General features: G+C 42.9%; 9 protein-coding genes and 1 non-coding gene across 10 annotated transcripts; 6 read left to right on the top strand and 4 right to left on the bottom strand.

Annotated features, from left to right (window-relative positions):
• Nucleotides 1–574: 574 nt before the first annotated feature.
• PICMEDRAFT_14129 (hypothetical protein) lies at nucleotides 575–2,482 on the bottom strand. Its single transcript, XM_019160234.1, has one exon. It carries the CDS (start codon nucleotides 2,455–2,457, stop codon nucleotides 706–708), a length of 1,752 nt encoding a protein of 583 aa, XP_019019693.1. The 5' UTR covers nucleotides 2,458–2,482; the 3' UTR covers nucleotides 575–705.
• A 424-nt stretch (nucleotides 2,483–2,906) lies between these two features.
• On the top strand, nucleotides 2,907–5,165 carry PICMEDRAFT_14128 (hypothetical protein). The gene has a single exon (XM_019160233.1). It carries the CDS (start codon nucleotides 3,033–3,035, stop codon nucleotides 5,016–5,018), a length of 1,986 nt encoding a protein of 661 aa, XP_019019692.1. The 5' UTR covers nucleotides 2,907–3,032; the 3' UTR covers nucleotides 5,019–5,165.
• A 44-nt stretch (nucleotides 5,166–5,209) lies between these two features.
• On the bottom strand, nucleotides 5,210–7,291 carry PICMEDRAFT_23762 (hypothetical protein; the record flags this gene model as incomplete). The annotated part of the gene is made up of 4 exons (XM_019162322.1): nucleotides 5,210–5,590; nucleotides 5,753–6,434; nucleotides 6,489–6,917; nucleotides 7,146–7,291. Coding segments are annotated over 4 exons (1,638 nt in total), but the record flags the coding sequence as incomplete, so codon positions are not given.
• A 1,289-nt stretch (nucleotides 7,292–8,580) lies between these two features.
• PICMEDRAFT_84111 (hypothetical protein) lies at nucleotides 8,581–14,604 on the top strand. Its single transcript, XM_019165002.1, has 2 exons — nucleotides 8,581–14,311; nucleotides 14,446–14,604. Exon 1 carries the CDS (start codon nucleotides 8,712–8,714, stop codon nucleotides 14,136–14,138), a length of 5,427 nt encoding a protein of 1,808 aa, XP_019019689.1. The 5' UTR covers nucleotides 8,581–8,711; the 3' UTR covers nucleotides 14,139–14,311; nucleotides 14,446–14,604.
• On the bottom strand, nucleotides 14,260–14,493 carry PICMEDRAFT_28671 (hypothetical protein; the record flags this gene model as incomplete). The annotated part of the gene is made up of 1 exon (XM_019162551.1): nucleotides 14,260–14,493. The coding sequence occupies one exon, from the start codon at nucleotides 14,491–14,493 to the stop codon at nucleotides 14,260–14,262; it is 234 nt and encodes a 77-aa protein (XP_019019690.1).
• Nucleotides 14,605–14,818: 214 nt separating the features above from the next.
• On the bottom strand, nucleotides 14,819–15,988 carry PICMEDRAFT_14123 (hypothetical protein). The gene has a single exon (XM_019160231.1). It carries the CDS (start codon nucleotides 15,810–15,812, stop codon nucleotides 14,937–14,939), a length of 876 nt encoding a protein of 291 aa, XP_019019688.1. The 5' UTR covers nucleotides 15,813–15,988; the 3' UTR covers nucleotides 14,819–14,936.
• Nucleotides 15,989–16,309: 321 nt separating this feature from the next.
• Nucleotides 16,310–17,278, top strand: PICMEDRAFT_70200 (hypothetical protein; the record flags this gene model as incomplete). The annotated part of the gene is made up of 1 exon (XM_019163589.1): nucleotides 16,310–17,278. The coding sequence occupies one exon, from the start codon at nucleotides 16,310–16,312 to the stop codon at nucleotides 17,276–17,278; it is 969 nt and encodes a 322-aa protein (XP_019019687.1).
• Nucleotides 17,279–17,682: 404 nt separating this feature from the next.
• On the top strand, nucleotides 17,683–18,738 carry PICMEDRAFT_70199 (hypothetical protein; the record flags this gene model as incomplete). The annotated part of the gene is made up of 1 exon (XM_019163588.1): nucleotides 17,683–18,738. The coding sequence occupies one exon, from the start codon at nucleotides 17,683–17,685 to the stop codon at nucleotides 18,736–18,738; it is 1,056 nt and encodes a 351-aa protein (XP_019019686.1).
• Nucleotides 18,739–19,003: 265 nt separating this feature from the next.
• On the top strand, nucleotides 19,004–19,085 carry PICMEDRAFT_t32. The gene has a single exon. It is a non-coding gene; the product is annotated as a tRNA-Ser (tRNA).
• Nucleotides 19,086–19,630: 545 nt separating this feature from the next.
• Nucleotides 19,631–20,764, top strand: PICMEDRAFT_70198 (hypothetical protein; the record flags this gene model as incomplete). The annotated part of the gene is made up of 1 exon (XM_019163587.1): nucleotides 19,631–20,764. One exon carries the CDS (start codon nucleotides 19,631–19,633, stop codon nucleotides 20,762–20,764), a length of 1,134 nt encoding a protein of 377 aa, XP_019019685.1.
• Between the last annotated feature and the right edge of the window lie 268 nt (nucleotides 20,765–21,032).

The following is a 21,032-nucleotide window of genomic DNA, read 5'->3' as shown; positions in this document are numbered from 1 at the left end:
GGTAGACATCATTTTTCAGAAGGAAACTGTGAAATAGTTTCAATCAACACTGAAAATATGGTTGCGGATATGTGACTAAAAGTTTAGCCAAGATTAAATTCAATAAGTTTGTTGGTCTAGCTGGAATGTCGAACATATCTACAAGTGTTTAGATTATGGTGGGGTGTTGAGATAAGATGCCGAAGCCAATCATGATCGAGTGATAAGAGATAAGAGTCTTATCATGATAAGGCATCTTAAGTAATCTAAAACTGGAAAGTTAGCCGCCATGATAAATGAATAATGGCAAGTTTAACCGAAGGTGTAAGTGTATAAATACAAGAGGTTTGTCCCTTGTATTTATGTTTGAGAATATTAGTTTGTAGGCTAGTTATATTAGTTATAAATTAATAAGCAACAAACATAAGAAAAAGTGAACATATACAATGGATATTCATAATAGAATAGCTAGATTACAACAGTAATAAAGGGCCAACCATGGATTCAAGCACTGAAGACTACCAGTTATTAGGCTGATAGACCGTAAAGTCTAACCTTCCTAAAGTAGAGCACGGTCACCTGCTAGCCTTTTTAAGCTAAATGGAATAAATTTTACAATGGGAAGGTTTCCGACGGTTAATTATTAGTGTCTATGAGGCCTTGATTCAAATCAAGTCAAAAGAATGGACTACGTTATACTGTCTTTGCTATGTACATGAAGTTTATTTAGATTTGCACCCCAATTCGTTTATAGTCAGTACACTGATCAATATGCCAAGCTAGTTGTCTCCGGAGATTAGCATCTGATACGAACTTACTCACGCTGGGGCCAGAGAAGTCGACCACGTTGCCTTTCGTGGACAGAGCCAGCACGAGATCATCTAAGCGATGATCATCGTCATCTTTATCAAACTCCAAGCCAACTACTCGTCCTTGGTTGACATCAAATTTTAGTTTCATGTTTCCATCTTCCAATGTAAAATCCATTTGGAACCTTGGGGATTTACCAAAAGTCCAATCCCAGCTGCACAACTGATCATATGTCTCCAAGATCTCGGCTGGTAGTTCGGTCATATCGTCAATTTTGAGAAGCTGCGCCTCTATGTTATGATGCCTGACAAGGTGCAAGTTGTCCACTTTCAGTTTCTCAATTTTTGAGCCTAGGTCTGTAGGAACACCAAATTTCCCGACAAACGAATCGATACACAGTTCCACAAAGGTGTTTTGATCCATGTTTGTGTTTGTAACAGGGCTTGGAATTGACTTCGTTGCACGGTCCTGGATGCTGGATAACCTGGACTCATCCAGTTTTATTAACCTGCCCAAAGTGTGCAAATCTGAGTTGAGAAGCATCGTTCCATGGTGTAGAGACTTGCCCTTCGAGATTTGGAAGGCAGAGCCACTGATCTTCTTCTTATCAAGCTTGCGGATCATGTCTCCCTTCTCGTTGATCTCTAACTCAAAGGCGCCTGGGATTTTACGGCTGTGCAGAGCGGAGTTCCAATTGTTGACGAGCTCAGTAGTGAACGCCGTTCTGGAAAAGTCCTCCTTCAGGCAAATGAAGGAAAAATTGAAGTTCCCCAAATCGTGAACCACTGTGCCTCCGCCGGAAAACCTTCGCAAAATGGGGGTCGAGTACGTCGAGGCAAGACGCAGGTTGATTTCTCTGAAAATGTTCTGATTCTTGCCCAGAACAACGCAGTTCGAGTTCTTGTAGAGGAACAACCGCCGTGCAAACCGGTTGAGCGGGTCCTTCGGGTCCGGGTAGTTGTCATAGATGTACTTCTCAATGCTGAGGTTCAGTCTTGGGTCGGTCAGCTTGGACACGACCACCAGCGGGAGCTCTGTGCCAACGAGACTCTTCAACGGCAGATGAGTCGGGAGCCTGCTGGGGGAGCCGACCTCGTCTTTGCGCAAGAAGCGGGTAATCTTGCTTTCCTCTGCCATCGCTGCCGCCGCCACGGCGGCGGCAGAACCGCCGTCGGGCTGCTGCTGGAGCATTTCCGAGAGGTAGTCATCCGACGACAGGACTTCCGCGTCGTCCACGCCGCTGGCCGGCCCTACGCCGGGCGCCTCGCTGGCAGCCATCATCCTGACGAACGCCTCCGTCGACATGGTCTGGGGGCCTGCCGAGTCTGCCGGGCCAACCAAGCCTGCCGGGCCTGCGTCGCCGGCGGACACGGGCAGGGCAGAGAGGTCGTACGGGTCGTATGGCTCGGCGGCGTCTGCGGCGGGCGCTTTTGCCGCCCGCTCCACCTCTTTCAGCGTGTCGGCGTCGAAGAAGGCCGCAAGGTTCGGGTCGTTCTGCAGGGTGTCCGCGATGTCCTTCGGGTCGAGCTCGTATCCCGTCCTGCCCGTCTGCGAGGCCGCCTGCCGGGAGACACTGAAGCTTGCGGGTAGCGACGAGTAGAGGCGCCCTGAGGCCGCCGGCGCTAGCGCCGGCGGCCGGAGAAGTCTGGAGCAGCGGGAGAGCAGCATGTGCACTTGTAGGTGGAGCCGAGGTGGTGCAGAAGAAGCAGCCGTCGTCTGTCTGCTTCATGAACCAGACATGTTGGCACCCGGCTCGCCAGCTGAGCATTTTCCCTCTTGCCCTCTTTCCCTCTTTCTCTTTTTCCCTTTTTCTCGCGGGGCACGCTCGCCCCGTGTTGCCCCGCTGAGCCTGCCTGTCCGCTGAGCCCTCCCGTCGACGCGCCGCCGCATCCGCGCCGCGGCGCAACGGCGTAACGGCGCATCGCACCCGCGCGCGCGCATCGCGAAATTTTGGCCGATCGACCTAGCGGCTCCTGGCCGGTACTTCGGCGACCGCGTCAAAGGCCAGCAAACGAAACAAGGTTTGCACCAGGTGCAGCAACTCTAACCCAGATCGGGCAGGACGGTTTGTGGCGATCCAGGCTCACGGTGGCATTGTTATCTGTGTCGTTTTTTTCGTTGCAGCTGGCATAGGTTTTGGTGGAAGTTGAGGAGGATCTGGTGCTTCTGAGGTACAGTGTTTCAGCTGTGCAACCGCCACACCGCCTCTGCCGCCAACCGCTATTCGCTGACCCGCAAAGACGATGTGGAATCCGCTGAAGACACGGAAACCGGAATTCCGGCTGGACTCGAAGGACGAGAAGAGAGGACGATTCAGGATGGTGCAGGGGGTGAAGCCGACGACGGCGGTGACGATTGTGATTGCGATTGTGACGCTGTACCTGTACGTGCTGCCTGGACTGGATCTGCGTGGGGCCGAGGAGGGACGCTACACGCCTGACTTTGGCGAGCTGCACGAGCACAACGTGGAGTACTACGACCTGAAGGACTACTCGCCGCATGCCGACGGCTGGAACCACAACGAACGGGTCTTGTTTCTGGTGCCGTTGCGGGATGCGTCGGCGCACCTGCCGATGTTCATGGAGAACCTCAAGAACCTCACGTACCCACACGCCCTGATCGACTTGGCGTTTCTCGTGTCGGACACGAAGGACTCGACGATCAAGGACTTGAAGCGGTCGCTGCTGCCGATCCAGACGGGCGAGGACGAGGAGATGCGCTTTGGACGCATCAACATCTACGAAAAGGACTTTGGCCAGATCATCGGCCAGAGTTTCAGTGACAGACACGGGTTCGCAGCACAGGGCCCCAGACGGAAGTTGATGGCCATTGCGAGGAACTGGCTACTCACCACGGCGCTGCGGCCAGACCACGCGTGGGTGTACTGGCGTGACGCCGACGTGGAGACCGTCCCGGCGACGATCATCGAAGACCTCATGCACCACGACACGGACGTGATTGTTCCAAACATCTGGAGACCGCTTCCGGACTGGTTGGGAAACGAACAGCCTTACGACTTGAACTCGTGGCAGGAAAGTGAGGCCGGCCTCGACCTGGCCGACCATTTGGACGAGGACGCCGTGATCGTCGAAGGGTACAGCGAGTACAAAACGTGGCGTGTGCACTTGGGGTACGTGCGTGATCCGTTTGGAGACCCAGAGGTGGAAATGGACCTCGACGGTATCGGAGGCGTCTCGATCTTGTCAAAAGGGACGGTGTTCAAGAGCGGCGCCATGTTCCCGGCTTTCTCGTATTTGAAACACGCGGAGACTGAGGGCTTTGGGAAGCTTTGCAAAACAATGGGCTACAGGGTCGTTGGACTCCCTCACTACGTCATTTGGCACATCTACGAACCAAGTGTCCAAGACTTACAACACATGAAGTGGATGGCAGAGGAAAAGAAAAACAGAGTCCAAAAGGCGAAGAATAAGAGGATGTACAACAAGAAATGGACGGAGGCCTTTGTCGAAGTCGACAAGGACTGGGAAGTGTTGAAATTCAACGTGTTTAAAAACACAGACTTGAGAAGATACATCCATTTGGACTGGAACGACGTCGACGGATATTTGAAATTGTACGAGGAGCCGGAGAACAACATCTTCCCCGAGCTTGACACCATCGAGGCTGATTATTCGTTGACCGAGATGAGCCTGCGTTATAAAAACGGCTACATTCCTCCAAACGAGATCTTCGACTCTTTCCCAATAAATAATGCTGCTAGTCGTGACAAGTTCAAGTTTGTGAGGTTCGACGAGCCAGAACGGGAGAGCGAGAACTTGGACGACGTCTTCAACGTCGACAACAAGGTAAATTCCAACAAGAACGAGGCGCAGCGGAAGGAGCAGGAGAGGGAGGAGAAAGAACAGATTCAGCAGGAAACCCTTAATGAACTAGAGGAATCCAGAAGAGAGGTCGAGGCCGAGGTGCAGAAGGTCGAAGATGAGCATAACGAAGAGATGCAGAAAGTCAAGGGGAAGGAAATGACTCCGGAACAATTAGAAGAAGAACTGGAAAGGCTGCAGGACATGTACGAACAGAAGAAGAAAGAAAGAGAAGAGAGGAAGCTGATTGAAGAAGCAGAAAGATTGAGCAACCTCGCCGAAAAGAAAAAGAGAAAGAAGCTCCTGAAGCAGAAGGCAATGCAGGCTGAAAAGGAATTGCGTCGGAAGATGGCAATCGATAGAGAAATGGAAAGAAGACAACAGATGTTCGAACTAGAAGAAGCCTGACCTAATTATTGCAGAAACACTCACTGCCAATAGTTATAATCCTAATGTACCTTCTGAAAGTTTATAAAAATAGAGACAGTACTAGTTTATATTAACTGATATATTGATAGTAAAAGAAGGAGAAAAGTTATTTCCGCCAGAACAAAAAAAATTAGATTACCTTTTCTTTAAACTCACAGCTTCTCAAGGTCTGTTTCTTCCATCATATTGATATACAGAAACCTTCTCCACAATTCACCAGCTTCTATAAGAACATTCTCGATGTCTCTGTTGGATTTCCGATGGTGGGTAATCATCATTTGCAGATCATCGTTGACATGAGTGTTGTTGTTATCAATCAAATCACTATGCAGTCCGTTCGATAACCCATTGCCAGATGAGTCATCGGGTTCATCTCTCGTACTGACAAATGAACTCATTTCTCCAAAATCGGTCCGCAAACTCGATAATCTTCCGAATAAAGTCTTGATCTCACTTTGATCTAGCTCTGTGATAGTAAACTCTTTACTTTTTAGAAATGCCAAACTGATAAAAATTATCTGCACGTGAGGGTTGATCTTCGAAAAAGGTAACTGTGAAATCGGCTCGATTTCATCCAGCGGCGCAAGGGAGAGTTCATTGTCAGACAAGTTGGAAAGTGGGGTATGAGGAGAATTTAAAGGCAATGAAGCAAGAGTGGGAGTCTTGTCCACAGAAAGAGGGGGACTTCGATTCTTAGACATGAGAGTCAGAACCGATAAAGAGCGATCATGCTTGTCACGAGGTAGTATTGTTGAAAAATCTTCCCCATCTTCCCGTTCTACTTCCCCTTCCCGTTCGCCATCTTCTTCGTCATCAATTATACCGCTGCTTGTATTTGGTTCTGATGAAGAGTTCAATTTCATTTTTTTCAGGTTTTTCAGATTTTTCAGCAAAGACTCATCGGTATTGTCGTCGTTCATATTCTCCATTGGATTCCAGAATAAATCGGGTCCTAAAAGTCGGATTTGCTCAGGAGTCAATTCAGAGAGTGCCTTCATATTAGACTCAAAATTCTTGCAATCTGTTCTGTAGCCTAGTAGCAAATCCCAAGTTCTTCCACGATCGTAACGCGACCAAACTTTGCTACCAGCATATTTCAACCACCATAAAATCCAATCTCCATTTAGACAATCTTCTTCTGCCAAATAACTGTGGAGTTCAGGTAGTAGCTTTCGCATACAAAACAAGAAGAAAGATATCCGATCAGTAATGGAACCTCCAGTGTAAGGAAGTAAAGATAGCTGTTTCAGCTCCTTGGACACTGATATTGGGGAAGAAATTTCCGCGTTTTCAATGGTGGCAGGATCAGGGGTGTGTAAAATAACGAGAACCATTCTCTCATAAATTTCAGCAAAGGACATAGGCTTGAAGCCGTTGGGTGGAGTATTTTGGGGACTTGCCAACGGAGTGGCAGATTCCGGCGAGAGCGAAAACGGGGAGTCAAACAACGAAGAGGCATCTGAAGCAGCGTTGGAGTTGTTCAATGACTCAAAGTAGCTATCGTCAATATTGCGTAATTTTGTACCATTTTTAGCAACATCGTCTCTACCACAAAGTACAAACTGGGAATTAGGTAGCGGTGGGACCCATTCTGCCAAGCCCAATGCAATCCATGCAAGTGCTGAATTGTAGTGGACAATTGTACCCCATTTCTTCAAAAATTTGATAACAGCATGTTCTATAATGTCAAAGATTTTTTCTTGAATTTCAAACATATCTTTTACTTCTAAGGTTAGTACTTTTGGTTTATAGCGTTCCGCAGATCTCAAATATTTCCTCAAGTCGAATTTGATTTCCTTATAGGGTATTTTATAGGTGTAGTCGTCATTGCTGCTTGTTTTGCATGATGATTTTCTAGAGGATGTAGATGACCGCTCACTAGATCCGCCTGAGCTATCAGGGCTGGAGCCATTAGCCTTTCTTTCTTGCTCCTTTTCTTCCTCGTCATCTGTTCTATTTTTCTGTGCTGCCTGCAGTCCATCTTTTACATTTTGTTCTTCGCTTTGCTGTTGCTGATGTTGTTCTTCTTCTTTGTTCTCTATCTCCTCTTGTTCTTCTTCATCGTCGTCATCGTCGTCATCGTCATTATCATCGATTTCTAGATACGGGTTTTGAACAAATGGATGGTATTTTAATAAAATCGGCCATATCTTGCACCTGAGGTGAAGAGGTAAGCCTGCTTGTCTTGCAAGCATTGCTAGACCGGTTATATTTCGTGTTTTGAGGAAAGTTTGGCATAGTTCCATAAGTTCGGGTATGTCCGAGATGGGCAATTTACCCGTATATCGTCTACCTTGGTATTTAGAGGAAGCCGTTGAAACTGATTTGGACGAGGCAGACATTGAGGGAGAAATGGATCGGTTACTCCGATGGGCGAAATCTGATCTCACGTTGGGGAGATAGCTGTCCTGATGACTGCTGTGAGTATGCTGGCTTTGCTGAGTGGTGATAGTAGAGTTCGAATCTCGAGAAACCGGTCTTTCTGATTTTGGCAAACTAAACTCATTTTCAGCTTGAAAGTTTGGGTCCTTCAGTGACATTTTCGTTTTATTGGATAAATATGTTTGAGGTTATCGTACGAATAGAGTGATCTGATTTGGAATCTTTTTAGTAAAGTTGACAGGTACTTAATTTTTCTTTTTTCGTAGTTGTGTTAGAGTCTCTGGTCAATTGGCCAACGTAGTACAAAGCCTCGGGCTGCACTTTCTGCTTCTTGCCTGTTAAAGCTGAAATTTGTGCTTGAAAAATGCAAAAATGATAATGTGACTGGCCACTAACTCAAAAAACGCAGGAAATGCAAGAATATAATGGGTGGGGTGACAAAGGTAGCACTGGATCCCTTTACGTCGATTTTCCAAGTCTGGCTGCTAAAGAAACGTATGGCTATCGCTGGCTGTGTTATATTCTAGTTCGAGTTGGTGCCCCGAAGCAAAACAGGCGCAGATATCAGAGGTAGAGGCCGAGTGGGGCGAGCTGGGGGACAGTAGGCGGGTTGGACGTGGGAACGTGTAAAATACGACGACAGCAGAATGAAGTGTGAAGGAGAGTGATACAGTTACTGATTCAGAAGAGCATAGAAGGCGGTACAAGTGCCACTTCCTGCAGAGGTGCACTAGAGTCGCCAGGCGATTGTGCTCCCCCCACGGCTCCAATCTGACACACAATGACAGAGATCGCAGAGCCCAAGCACCTCGGAAGACCGCTAGCTGCCACTCTTCCGCTCTCGCTCACCTTAAAAAAAGGGTGAAAAATTTTGCGTTGGTAGCGGAGAAAAGGGGGGAGGGGGGGAGGACTAATGACAGACTGTTTCTACGATTGTGTGACTGTTGAAACGGACACTGCCGAGGACGCCAGTTTACGTCGACAGCAGCATGGCGGGGTGGCTCGCGTTGGACTCTTTCTTGCTGCATCAGAAGCCCATCTTTGCACCGTAGTGTATGTAGTTCATGGTAGGCTCAACACCGTTTTAGGGTTTACTTCCGTACACCAGTGAGCTATGTGTATCACGTGATTGTGCTTTTGTCACGTGCACCATCTACGTCTCAACATGAATTGCATTTCTCAGATCCACCGATTTGCCCTTACCCTTAAATGATACATCTTTTCCGGAAGTCATTGAATCCGACCTCGTAGATAGTTGTTTCACTTAGCTTGAAAGCCAGCACTGCAAAAATGTCATCTGGAAGTCAGGAGCTGCAGCTAATCCAGAAAGTTGAACTTCGGTTTGCATTGGCGGACACGAACGAAAAGTTCCAGTCGTCTCTGCAACTCTACTTGGCACCATTATTGTTAAAATTCGCCTCATCAGACAAGGAGGTGAGGGTGCAGCTAGGGAAAACCGTGAAGTTTTTACTATCCAAGTTCAATGCGACCCCAGAATTGAAGCTGCCCTACAAAGCTTTGTTAGACCAGGTTAAATCTCCAAATTTGAAGCCAGGTCAAGATCCGGCTGTCGTGCAATCATACACTCTCTTGTTTCTATCAAAATCAATTCCTAGACTATCCAACGAGGAGAAGAAAGAGCTTTTTCCACTTTTGATCGAGGACATGTCAACTTTCAAGGACTCTGTATCCGCTAGACTGTTTAACATATCGTGTAAAATCTTAGATTCTCTGAGCGACTCCGACCTTTCCATATTAGCCAATTGCGTTGCCAACTGGAAAAGTGAACATGATAAATCGTTTTTGGCTGAAAAATACTATAAGTTCATGCTATTGCACTCGGTTTCTGTAGACGCAAGCGGAATGATTCCCAACAATATCACAGAGCCTGGGCTATCTCGTGAGGAATGTTCTTTCTTCTTCTATTATGCCGGAGTTGTGTTCAATTCGTCAACCTTGGTCGAATATAAAATGAAAATCCTCAAGTTCATCGAGCCGATGCCAGATTTTGACAAAGTGACCACTTTCTTGTGTGCAAGTGCAGATGGTGATTCAAAGGTATCCTCGTTTGCTTCTACCTCTCTGAAGAGAATCCCAATCGATTATGAGAACAAAATTTTTATAGATCAATTGGTAAGCCTATTTGTTGGTGATGAACATGATCAAAGACAGCCGGCTAGGTTACCCTTGCAAGAAAAAATATTGAATATTCTATGCAAAAGTAAGATAGCAACTACGTTGGATTCAATAGAAAAGATATCCACAATAGGTTTGAATTCTTCCAACGTAAAGCTAAAGCAATCTACCGTAGCTTTTGTTAGATGGTTCACTACAAACAATTCTTTGAACGCCACCAATGATGATACCGTCACCAAAATAGCACACCAGTTGAAACTTAACTTGTCAGATATTACAGCTGATAAGTCTAGTCCAAACTATCTTGATAACCGTCGTTACCAGTACGAAACTTTAGGACTTCTTTTAAAAAAATCTTCAACACTTATAGACATTCCTTACATTCAATTCTTGATTGATATGTATAGTGCCGATGATAAAGAGTTGCAACCAGTAATTCAAGACGCATTAATTGGCCTTACGACTAACTTGTCATTTCTGTCCACAAGCCAAAGGCTGAAGTTGAAGGATCTTCTGATGGAGATTTTTGAGAAGTCAAATGAGACGTCAAATAGCAGCTTTTCTCAAATAAGGTTCATCGGTGTAAAGTATATTAATTATTTGTTTCCTTTCAGTGACGCACAGACCAGGATTATCAATATCATGACCCAGTCAAAGTTTGATAGAATCGAGACCGTAGAAGAATCTAGAAAAGGGTTGAATCCTTATTTATTCAAACTGAACAATCCACTAATTGATACCATCGATTTCCCTCAATTTGATACAGTCATGAAATACATTTTGAGGTATAAGGATTCAATCAATATAGAAGTGGCTCTCACTTTGGCATTCCGTTGCTTGACTATGAATCTTATTTCAAATCAAGACACAATTGTTGCTATTGATCAATACTGGGAAACAAGAATTGATAAGGCTCTTGAGCTAGATCCAACTATCAAGGATTCCCTTTTGAAAGCGTTGAAAGAATTTCACGACATAGACGGTGACACCACTGAGCATTTTGCAGATAGCTCGTTGAATTTTTTTATTGATCTTGCCTTCAACTATATCAAGGCCTCTAATAGTACCTCTATCTTGATATTACTAACAAAGATATTAACACTGTGTTGTACTGACGTTACAAATGCGTTGACTGACCACATTCCTTTATTATTAGATAGTCAGTTTGATGCACTCACTTATGAGTCTTTTCATTACGTTTCCGAGCTGACAGGAATCATTTGTACAACACCTCAGGTAGAAAACGATGCAGTACTCAAGATTTTGGACCAGCTTCTTAAAAGAGGCTCAACAAGTTCCGCTGGATTTATAGTTTCCAGGTTGGTTTTGAGAGGTAGAGCTAGCATCATTGACCAGAAAATTTTCAATTCTATTTTGGAATTGATTGAAGGAAACTTGAACAGTTCATCGACCAGACAACTTAGAATGGCCTTAGATTGCATTTCTCAATTGTCAATGTTTGGATGCTTGGGACCTCAGTTACAGCTCTCTTCATCTGTTGAGTCTTTCAAAACTAAGTTTGTTGAGAAACTAAAACCTCTTGTTCTCAAATGTAATGAGTTTGCCATCTATGCATGGTGCTACCTTTCATTATCATATTGCAACGATGAGAACACCGTTGATGGTGAACTTAACTCCTTTGAACAAATTATTTATGAAACGCACGTTACAAAGCAAACAGACAATCACTTCACAACTGGTGAAGGTTTTGCAATTTTGTGCGACGGCTGGTCATCCTCCTTCATGAAAGATAAGAATGATATACCTGATTGTAAGGTATCTATTGATTTGAATCCGAAAAGATGTAAAATCATTTTAGACAACATCTTAACTTTTTGTAAAACCACAAAGCCGAGCTTGAGAAAGGCCTCTTGCATTTGGTTACTATCGATTGTCCAGTACTGTACAGATGAAATCATTATGGAAAAAATCAACGATATTCAATTTGCATTCATGCGATTTTTATCAGATAGAGAGGAGATTATACAGGAGTCTGCTTCTAGAGGTTTGAGTATAACATATGAAAAAGGTGGTTATGATGTTCAGGAAACATTAGTTCATAACTTGCTCAAATCCTTTACAGATTCAAACAAAACCTCAAAAGAATTGATTAGTGGTTATGTGGACGAAAATACCGAGCTTTTTGATTCTGGAGTATTGAATACTGGAGATGGTGAGTCGGTATCAACATACAAAGATGTTTTGAATCTAGCGTCTGAAGTTGGAAATCCGAGCCTTGTTTACAAGTTTATGTCGCTTGCTAAAAACTCTGCATTATGGTCGTCGAGGAAAGGTTTAGCATTTGGCCTAGGTGCAATTTTAGACAAAGAAAAATTAGACACTTTATTGAAAGAAAATCCCAAGTTGTCTAATAAGCTAATTCCAAAATTATTCAGATATAAATTCGATCCTAGTGCTTCAATTTCAAGAACAATGAATAATATCTGGGACAACTTAATATTGAATAATAAGGCGACCCTCAATGAGAATTTTGATTCAATATTGAAGGAACTTCTAGCCGGTATGGGTGATCGTGAATGGCGTGTGCGTGAAGCAAGTACTGGAGCCTTGCAAGATTTGCTAAGACATTGTGAGTTTTCTAAATTTGAAAATGATTTGGAGAGGATATGGCTAATGGCTTTTCGTGCAATGGATGATATCAAAGGCTCAGTCAGAAAAGAAGGTACCGAGCTTACCAGATTTTTAGCCAATACGATGGTTTTGAAGTTAAATAGCTCATCTAACTCTAGTGCTCAGGAATCCATTTTGAAGCAGTTAGTCCCATTCTTATTAGGTAACAACGGGCTATTAAGTGATTCTGAAGATGTCAAAAAATTTGCATTTGATACAATAATGAAATTGATATCTACCTCGTCGAAGAGCTTGGAACCATTTGTTGCAAACATGGTCCAGCAAATGATATTGTTAATGTCGTCCGTAGAGCCTCAGGTCATCAATTATTTGACTTTAAATGCAGATAAGTATAACATGGAAGTTGAGGATATAGATTCTCAAAGGATTGGATTAGTTGGAAGTTCACCTATGATGGAAGCAATTGAAAAACTGATGGATTTACTTGATGAAAAAACTGTAGCATCATTCATAGAGGAGCTTGGTGTTGCAGTGAAAACCTCGATTGGGTTGCCATCCAAAGTTGCTGGATCTAAAGCAATTGTCAACTTGATTTTGAGACATTTTTTTATTGTATCCAATTACGGTGATCAGCTTCTAAAGATTGCATCTGGTCAGCTAAAGGATAGAAACGAAACAGTTGCAAAATCTTATGCAATTGCATGTGGTTATTGTGTTCGGATTTCATCTGTGAAAAAAATTGAATCCTTTGGTAAAAAGCTAACCAAGTATTACTTTGAGAAGAAGTCCGATACCAATAGCGACGATCGTTTACCAAAGATATCTTCAGTTGCATGTGAAGCAGTCTCTAACTTTGCAAACGATACACTACATTCCAATGCCTCAATATTCTTACCATTGTCGTTCATAGCTAAACATGACTTAAATTCTGAGATAGCCAAAAATTTTAACAAAGTTTGGTCTGACTCTACTAGCTCCAGTGTCAGTGCGATCAAGCTTTACTTCCCTGAAATAATTTCTTTGATTAAGCGTCACATCAGTGGTCAAACATTTTCTCTTAGAAAAACTATTGCTATGTCCATTATCGAAATTATCGAAACACTGGACGTCCGTATCAACGATTTGGATCCATCCTATTTAGAAGAATTGTATGAATTGCTTTTAGAGTCTTTGGCCGGCCGTGTTTATGAAGGGAAAGAAAAGCTACTTGACTCTTTGGTGAATCTTTCCTGCAAGTCTGACAAGTTTTTGACTAACAATGATGAGCTTTATTTGAAAATTGAAAGCAGGGTACTTAATGAGGCGAACAGGAAAAGTCAATGGTATAGAAAGCATAGCATTCTGGCGCTAGGTAACTTGTTGCACATATATTACGAAGATATATCGCTTTATGACAAATATCTTGAATTGGTTGATGGACTTCTTTCTCCAAAAGAGTTAGATTCAGACGATGAAGATGACAAAATGGATGTCGACTCATCACCTGATCATAAGGTAACAGCGGCTCGTTGTGATATGATTCAAAAGGTGTTACTCAACGTCCTCTATTCCATATCTGGTGGGAAAATGGTTAATACGAATGCACTAAAGTATGTTCTACAGAAAGTAGACAGATTTTTATCTGAAACCAATATTGATCTGTTGCCGAATTCAGACAGCAAGTTTAGGTTCAAGCAAGGTATTATAACTCTTTTAACCTCTTTAGTGGGTCTAAACGATGGACATGTTTTGCCAAATAGTGAAAAGAATTATTATGAGGAACGTTTGTTTGAACTCTGGCTGAAATCCAAAGACGTCATTGGGTCGTCAGACAATTTACAGAGTATCCTTGTCGGATATGCTAGACTCACTGGCTTGTTGTTGGAAAAGTTGGACCTGGATTCAGATAGAAAAACGAGCTGTGCTATGGCTTTGAAAATGTTGAAATCCGAGAATGTGAACTCAGTTGTTACCATAGAATGTGACAAGGTTTTACAAAAGCGTAAGTAGAGCTTTTTCAGACGATGGGAATTTTCCAAGAAAATTGATTCAGTTAAAGCTTTACAGTTTTAATCTAAATAAAAAAAATATATGATATTGGTGTAATATTAACAGCGTTTCTTGAAGTCGTTCAATCACCACCTCTCAATCTCAAGACCAAGTGCAACGTCGATTCCTTTTGGATGTTGTAGTCCGATAGGGTTCTACCATCCTCTAGTTGCTTACCAGCAAAAATAAGTCTTTGCTGGTCTGGTGGAATCCCTTCCTTGTCTTGGATCTTCTGCTTGACATTGTCAATAGTGTCTGAAGACTCAACCTCTAGGGTGATAGTCTTACCAGTCAATGTTTTAACGAAAATTTGCATCTTCTGTGAATGATAGTGTTCTTCTCTTGTTTGTAATGTCTCTTTTGTTAAAGATCCTTATTTCTAAAGGAATATGATGTTAGAAACACGTGAGCAAGAGCCACCAGTGGTGAATAAGGAGAAAAGAAAGAAGGGCAAGTAAGCACAGGAGGCAGCACACTCCGCTTCCAGGGTGGCAAACGGAGGGCGGAGGGCAAACTCCCTCTACACGCAAACAGAATGCGTAGCCTGCAGCTGCGATAACAAGATTACCGCATGTGGCAGGCGCGACGGGCCGGTCCACAAAGTCTCGGTCTTTGCGATGAGCCCTCTCCTGTTTATCCGAGCCTGCTGAGCATGGTTCATACTCTCATGATTGGAAGTTACCTGTTTATATATTAAAGAACGGGGTTGTGAAAGGAAAAGAAAGATGTATAACTTGTGCTATGAATGGTTGTGAGAGTTTAAAGAGTGCCTCTTAGAGTGGTGATGCTGCTCATCACACTGTCAGAAACGCTGCCAGCGTCTTTCTCCACATCCGTGTTCTTTTTGGCGCCAGATCTGGAAATGCCTTGCATGAAGCCAGTGCCACCTATCAGAGTCCACATGTAGTACGCTGTCTGGACTATGGTGAGAGCAAATACGGCCCATAGAACTCCCTGTGACCTCTTGCCCTTAGAAAACGATAAGATGTTCATTGTCATGACCCCACCAACACTGACGAGATCGTGACAGACTACCATGGTCCAAGTGATGGAGATACACAGTATTATCCAAAAGGATCCTAGTATAAGCATTGAGAGATAAGATGCGTACTTTTGAAGTGGCAAGAATCCTATCATGTTGTAAAGCTGAACTACCAATAGCGCTAGCAGAAAAATTATCTCCACTATGAAGATCTGGTGCCTTGCTGTTTTCTGTTGTATCGCATATGCAATATCAAACACCTCCAAGCTAGTACTAGAAGTTGAATTCTTGTTTCCGCCTGTTACGGAGAAGGAAGGGACTTGGTCTTGATAAGTATATTCCATGTCCGAGGTATATCCACACTGCATCCCGTCCCCAAAATTGATGCAAACACCCATGTATCCTACTCTCACAACAAAGTCTTGCAGGCTGTTCCCTTTATGTTGCTTACTGTATTGTGTGGATAGCGCTGACGAAATGTCGCTTGTTTGATTGAACGTGAACTCAACTGAGTATAGGTTTGAATATGCGTCAGAATCGTGCGTAGCACCGTTTATAACGAAAAAGATCATAACAACGTTGATAATAGTCACAACAGCACACAAAAATTTTGGTGTCTTCTTGACAAAGAATAGTCCTAACGAAAAGATCATGTTTTTTCTTTCAAGTGTCAAAGTTACAAAACTAGTATCGTCTTGTTCTAAATTGTCTAAAGTAACTACAATGTGACCGACATTGTTACAACTTGAGGAAAATATAAGCCTATAGGGATCATTCTTGGAGAAGCAAAACCGCTTCTTATATAGATGCTTGACAGAATCTATCAGCCCCAGTTCTAAAGCTTAGCCAACATATGGCGTCTGACAATGATGAAACAGAGACCCTACAAGATGTACGCTCCGGTTCATGTCTAAAATTGACAATATTGTGGGGCCGCGTTTCCATGAACGGTTCCGGTTTTTCCTCCTCGTCACTTATGTTTCTAATGCTCTCCATTGTTCGTGGAACGATGCTGCCAAACGTTGCGCCTTGGGGTCGGACAGTCGGTATTCTTTTCTATCTTGCCTAGTTCAGACTGCTTGCTCTCTGTATCCGAGGATCTACGCGATATTCGATAATAGGAGAGAATTCAGACATTGTATACAACCATATGAGCAGCAAAAGCCTTTTAACCTCTGTTCAAATCAGAAGGACATCATCTCTTCATAATGCTAACATAAAACATGTTCACCTCTCTCCTCAAATTTTGGATTACGATTTATTCACTCCAAGCATTGCGCCAAAGGCCAATTCCAAGATGCCACCAATGATTTTTCTGCATGGCTTATTGGGAAACAGGAAAAACAACCGATCCGCTGCTAAATTACTAGCCGAACAATTACAAACACAATTTATTGTGCCAGATCTTAGAAACCACGGAACTTCTTTTCATGCTAGGCCTATGAATAATAAAGCAATGAGTGATGACATTACAAAACTCATTGATAGCTTGCCATCAACGATTCCAAGACATCGTGGATTCGTTATACTTGGCCACTCAATGGGTGCTAAGGTTGCTATGATACATGCATTGAGGTTCCCCAAATTGATAAAAGGCGTTATTTCAATTGATAATGTTCCCTATGATAATTCAGAAGATTCTTATGTTGAATTTGAGAAGTTCCATATAGGATTACGTACTTTGGATTGGTGTGTAAAAGCACATCCAGACTGGTCGCTTCCCGACATGAAAGCCTATTTGATGAAATGGGTTGAGCCTAGCGAAAAGATTATCAATTTTTGGCTGACTAACGTGGTCAACAAAAATGGACTTCTCGTTCCAAAAGTCCCATTCAATATTTTGAATGAATCCATCGAAGACATCATGCAATGGAAGATGCAAGAGTACGGAGACTTAGAAAGTTTGGCGGGGCAGAAAGTTGTGGCTCCATTGTTGCTTATTAGTGCCAATTATTCCAAATTTGTGGGCAAGGATGTTCATACCCATGCGATTTCGAAGTACTTTCAAGACTTTATAGTGAAGCCGGTCGATTCTGGTCATTGGGTTGTTACCGAACGCAAACAAGAATTTACTAAGATTGTCATAGAATGGGCACTCTCTAAATTTGGCTCTTCATAGACACACATTATATAAACTAGATAGATTATTCATTATTTATTACACCCAATATAGATTTGCTGACGTAGGAAAAGGTAGTTTAGTGATCGGTGAATGATTTTTGGGCATCTGTTGATGCTTTTCGCAATAAAATGAGTCTGCCTTTTATTAGAAACCTAATTTAACAAAATTCCAACCTTGGGCTGATTAATTTTCTTTAAAGGGTCTGCTAGTCAATTGTTTGTTGATCGTCTTGTTTAATGTAGATGGAGAATATTACAAATTGTCTATGTGATTATGTCATCTTGTGCTTCCTAATCAGTTTTCGCATGTATTTCTTTCTCTGGGAACTAGGCCACTACAACGAGCCATCAACTCTTTTTGCATGCTTTGTAATATTTTAGATCGCTGGTCTAAAACAAGAAATGGTTTCCAAACTTATATTCAAAGGTGAGAAGAAAAAGAGTAGGAAAAATAGAGTGCAAAAACATGAATGGCAACAGACAGCTGATTCTAATAAAACAAGTAACTCAACATTTGCGATAAATGGCAAAGAAGTAAAAATAGATGATATCGATCTTGCGGCTATAACAAACGGTTGGACAACCGCATACCTGATTGATATACAAGCTGCAAACTCGTCCATTCTAGATACACAATCTGGAAATTTGCCAATAATAATTACCTACGCCGATGATTCAAGAAACATGTGTTTGATGAGGGGTAAGCTTTCATCGTCTGAAGATGCCAGTATCAAAAAGAAATTAATATTCAGTGATGATGTTGAACTTTCAACTCTTGAAAATACCATAATTTATACCCCAGAAGGTATAACAGTAGAGGCAGACATTAACCGGATTGAACCTACAAATGTGAATGAAGTTTTTCTTCTATCTGATGTTTCAACGCTTTTCAAAAACACAGATAAAATTATCGGCAATGAACATAGCAATGGTGTGTACAATTCAAGGACGCCGGTATATTCTTTGAAAACTGCTGATGGAGAGTATCTCACCAGTGATCCTTCAAGTAATGAGTTGAAGCTCTCAATGACGCTAACGGAAAACGGTCTTTTTTCTCTGAACTTTGAAATGCTCGGGATGACCCCATATTGTCGAATTTTGGTAGGCAAAACAAACAGCAATACAATGATGATCACCAAAAGTGGGGATTTAAAGGTTATACCGGACCCAGAAGACGTACTAGGATCATTATCGAGATTTATTATCCGAATTCGTAAACAGGATGCTCATAGGACAAAAGAAATTCTCAAAGCTGCAAAAGAAAATAGTCGGAGCGGGGATTCTGATAGGGATGAAACTGCGGAGAAAGTTAAGAAGACAGCTCTAGATCTATCAAAGCTAGGGTTTAAAATCAACAATAAGACATTAAATGAGATTTCAAAAGCCTATGCAGAAGGATGGATCAATGAATGGGTTGTTGATTTCAAAGAGAAAAACATTCACGATCGAAGGGCTTGAAATCATAGAAAGAACTGCTTCTTTTAAGCCTATTTGCTCGATTGTATTTGAGACAGCGATATATAATGGCTTATATCTTGTTCCGCAAGTGGGTTTGAGTGTCATTACGTAAGCCACATTGTACTTTATTTCTGAAGTAATTTTTTATAGAGGAGGATTCAACAACAGTAATTCAGACTTCGATCATCAAGCAATTTTCAGATCTTGTTCCTCAAAAAAACATTGGCATTTAGGGCGCAAAAGTTTTCCAAAAATTTGAGTTTCTGGCAATTTGTCCGAGTGGTTAAGGAGAAAGACTTGAAATCTTTTGGGCTCTGCCCGCGCAGGTTCGAGTCCTGCAGTTGTCGAGTTTGTTTTTATTTTTGCTTCTTTTATGTGCCCCCTATTCTTCCTGTTTCTAACAATGAGCAATACTTGTAACTGAGGCTATCATCTACAAAATGGCAGACGCACAGATGCTTCGACAACCATGTAAAATGAGCCCGCTGGCATTATACGACGGATGCCCCGAACTCGGACCAGCCCCACGTGATCGTCGTTTACCCCACCGTGAAGTGGAAAAATTCACGTCGTTTACGTCGTATAGCGCATGCAGGCCATCGTATAGCTCGCTCCGAGCGCTCGTTCAGATCGTACAGTGGGGCACGAAAAAGGAAAACGGAGACAGATAGCGTCTCGTGGACGTCGTGGTCGCTAGAGCTGTTGTTGTTAGCTTTGTTTAAATGTAACGTGTGCTGTCGAAACAGAGTCTTTCTTTCCTCCTTTTCTACTGCAGATTTTAGTTGTTTAGTTGTTCTCCCTTTCATTCTTTTCTTCTTATTCTTTCACCACGTTACGTTTGATTGTTCTTGAGTTTTTTTCCAATCCAAACGAATAGTTAACAAAAAACACAATGAGCACACCATCAAACAACATAAAACTTGCACCAAAAAACTTCAAGCAGGACAAGGAGTTTGCCAACGCCTTGCATGGTAAGTCGGGCGGTGTCACCGGTATTGGTGCGTTGACTCAGAAAGACCAAAAGGCATCTGAGATTGCTATCGAGGGATATTTCAAGCACTGGGATGGTAAGACCAGTGAAGAAGCTGAAAGCTCACGTCTAGCAGACTATTCTGCATTGACCAAACACTACTACAATTTGGTTACTGACTTCTACGAATACGGATGGGGTGCTTCATTCCACTTCTGTCGTTTCTACAAGGGCGAGCCCTTTGGACAAGCGATTGCAAGACATGAACACTACCTTGCTGCAAAGATGGGCATCACTGAAGACATGAAGGTCTTGGATGTCGGATGCGGTGTTGGTGGACCAGCTAAGGAGATCGCAACTTTCACCGGTTGTAAGGTTGTTGGTTTGAACAACAACGATTACCAGGTTGAAAAGGGTAACCTGAGAGCCAAGACAATGGGTATGGAAGACCAATTGAGCTTTGTGAAGGGTGATTTCATGCAAATGGACTTTGAGCCAGAGAGTTTTGATGCTGTCTACGCTATTGAGGCTACTGTCCATGCGCCAGTTTTGGAAGGTGTCTACAGTGAAATTTACAAGGTGCTGAAGCCAGGTGGAACCTTTGGTGTCTACGAATGGGTCATGACCGACAAATACGACGAGACTAACGAGGAGCACAGAAAAATTGCCTACGGTATCGAGGTTGGAGACGGTATTCCAAAGATGTACAAAAAAGAGGTTGCCGACAAGGCGTTGAAGGATGTTGGATTTGAGATTTTATACGAAAGAGACTTGGCCGACAACGATGACGAAATACCATGGTGGTATCCTTTATCTGGAGAATGGAAGTACATTCAGAGCTTTAACGATGTATGCACATATGTTAGATCCAGTTACTTAGGCAGAAAGCTGACCACTTTTGCTGTTGGTACGTTGGAGACTTTTGGTCTAGCACCAAAGGGTTCTGCAAAGGTCACCGACGCGTTGGAGGAGGCTGCTATTTACTTGGTGAAGGGTGGTGAGCAAAAGCTTTTCACGCCGATGATGTTGTATGTTCTCAGAAAGCCATTAGAGTAAAGAAGAGCAATAAAGAGAAGAGAGGCATGATGCGCTTAAATAGCTTTAGATTCAAAAATATATAAATACTCAAATTCCGAACGTATTCAACAAAGGGCTGTAGGAAAAGTGGAAAAAGCGACGTGAGTAAGTTGAGAATTTTCATATTTAGTGGAATAAACTAAACATGAGGATGTATATATATATAAAGAAGACCCCGGTTCCTGTATGAGTTCTAAGAGAGAAGAAGAGAAAGAGAGAGAAAAAGAGATTGATGAAAGACCGCCGT

Source organism: Pichia membranifaciens (genome assembly GCF_001661235.1).
Source record: "Pichia membranifaciens NRRL Y-2026 unplaced genomic scaffold PICMEscaffold_1, whole genome shotgun sequence".
In the NCBI taxonomy this organism is placed as follows: domain Eukaryota; kingdom Fungi; phylum Ascomycota; class Pichiomycetes; order Pichiales; family Pichiaceae; genus Pichia; species Pichia membranifaciens.
The sequence above is the reverse complement of the archived record's forward strand: the minus strand, read 5'-3'. Positions and strand labels throughout refer to the sequence as shown.

What these genes read in the sequence shown, in the direction of transcription:
- PICMEDRAFT_14129 (XM_019160234.1), bottom strand. Translation starts at nt 2,457, where the DNA reads ATGCTGCTCTCCCGCTGCTCCAGACTTCTCCGGCCGCCGGCGCTAGCG.
- PICMEDRAFT_14128 (XM_019160233.1), top strand. Translation starts at nt 3,033, where the DNA reads ATGTGGAATCCGCTGAAGACACGGAAACCGGAATTCCGGCTGGACTCG.
- PICMEDRAFT_84111 (XM_019165002.1), top strand. Translation starts at nt 8,712, where the DNA reads ATGTCATCTGGAAGTCAGGAGCTGCAGCTAATCCAGAAAGTTGAACTT.
- PICMEDRAFT_14123 (XM_019160231.1), bottom strand. Translation starts at nt 15,812, where the DNA reads ATGATCTTTTCGTTAGGACTATTCTTTGTCAAGAAGACACCAAAATTT.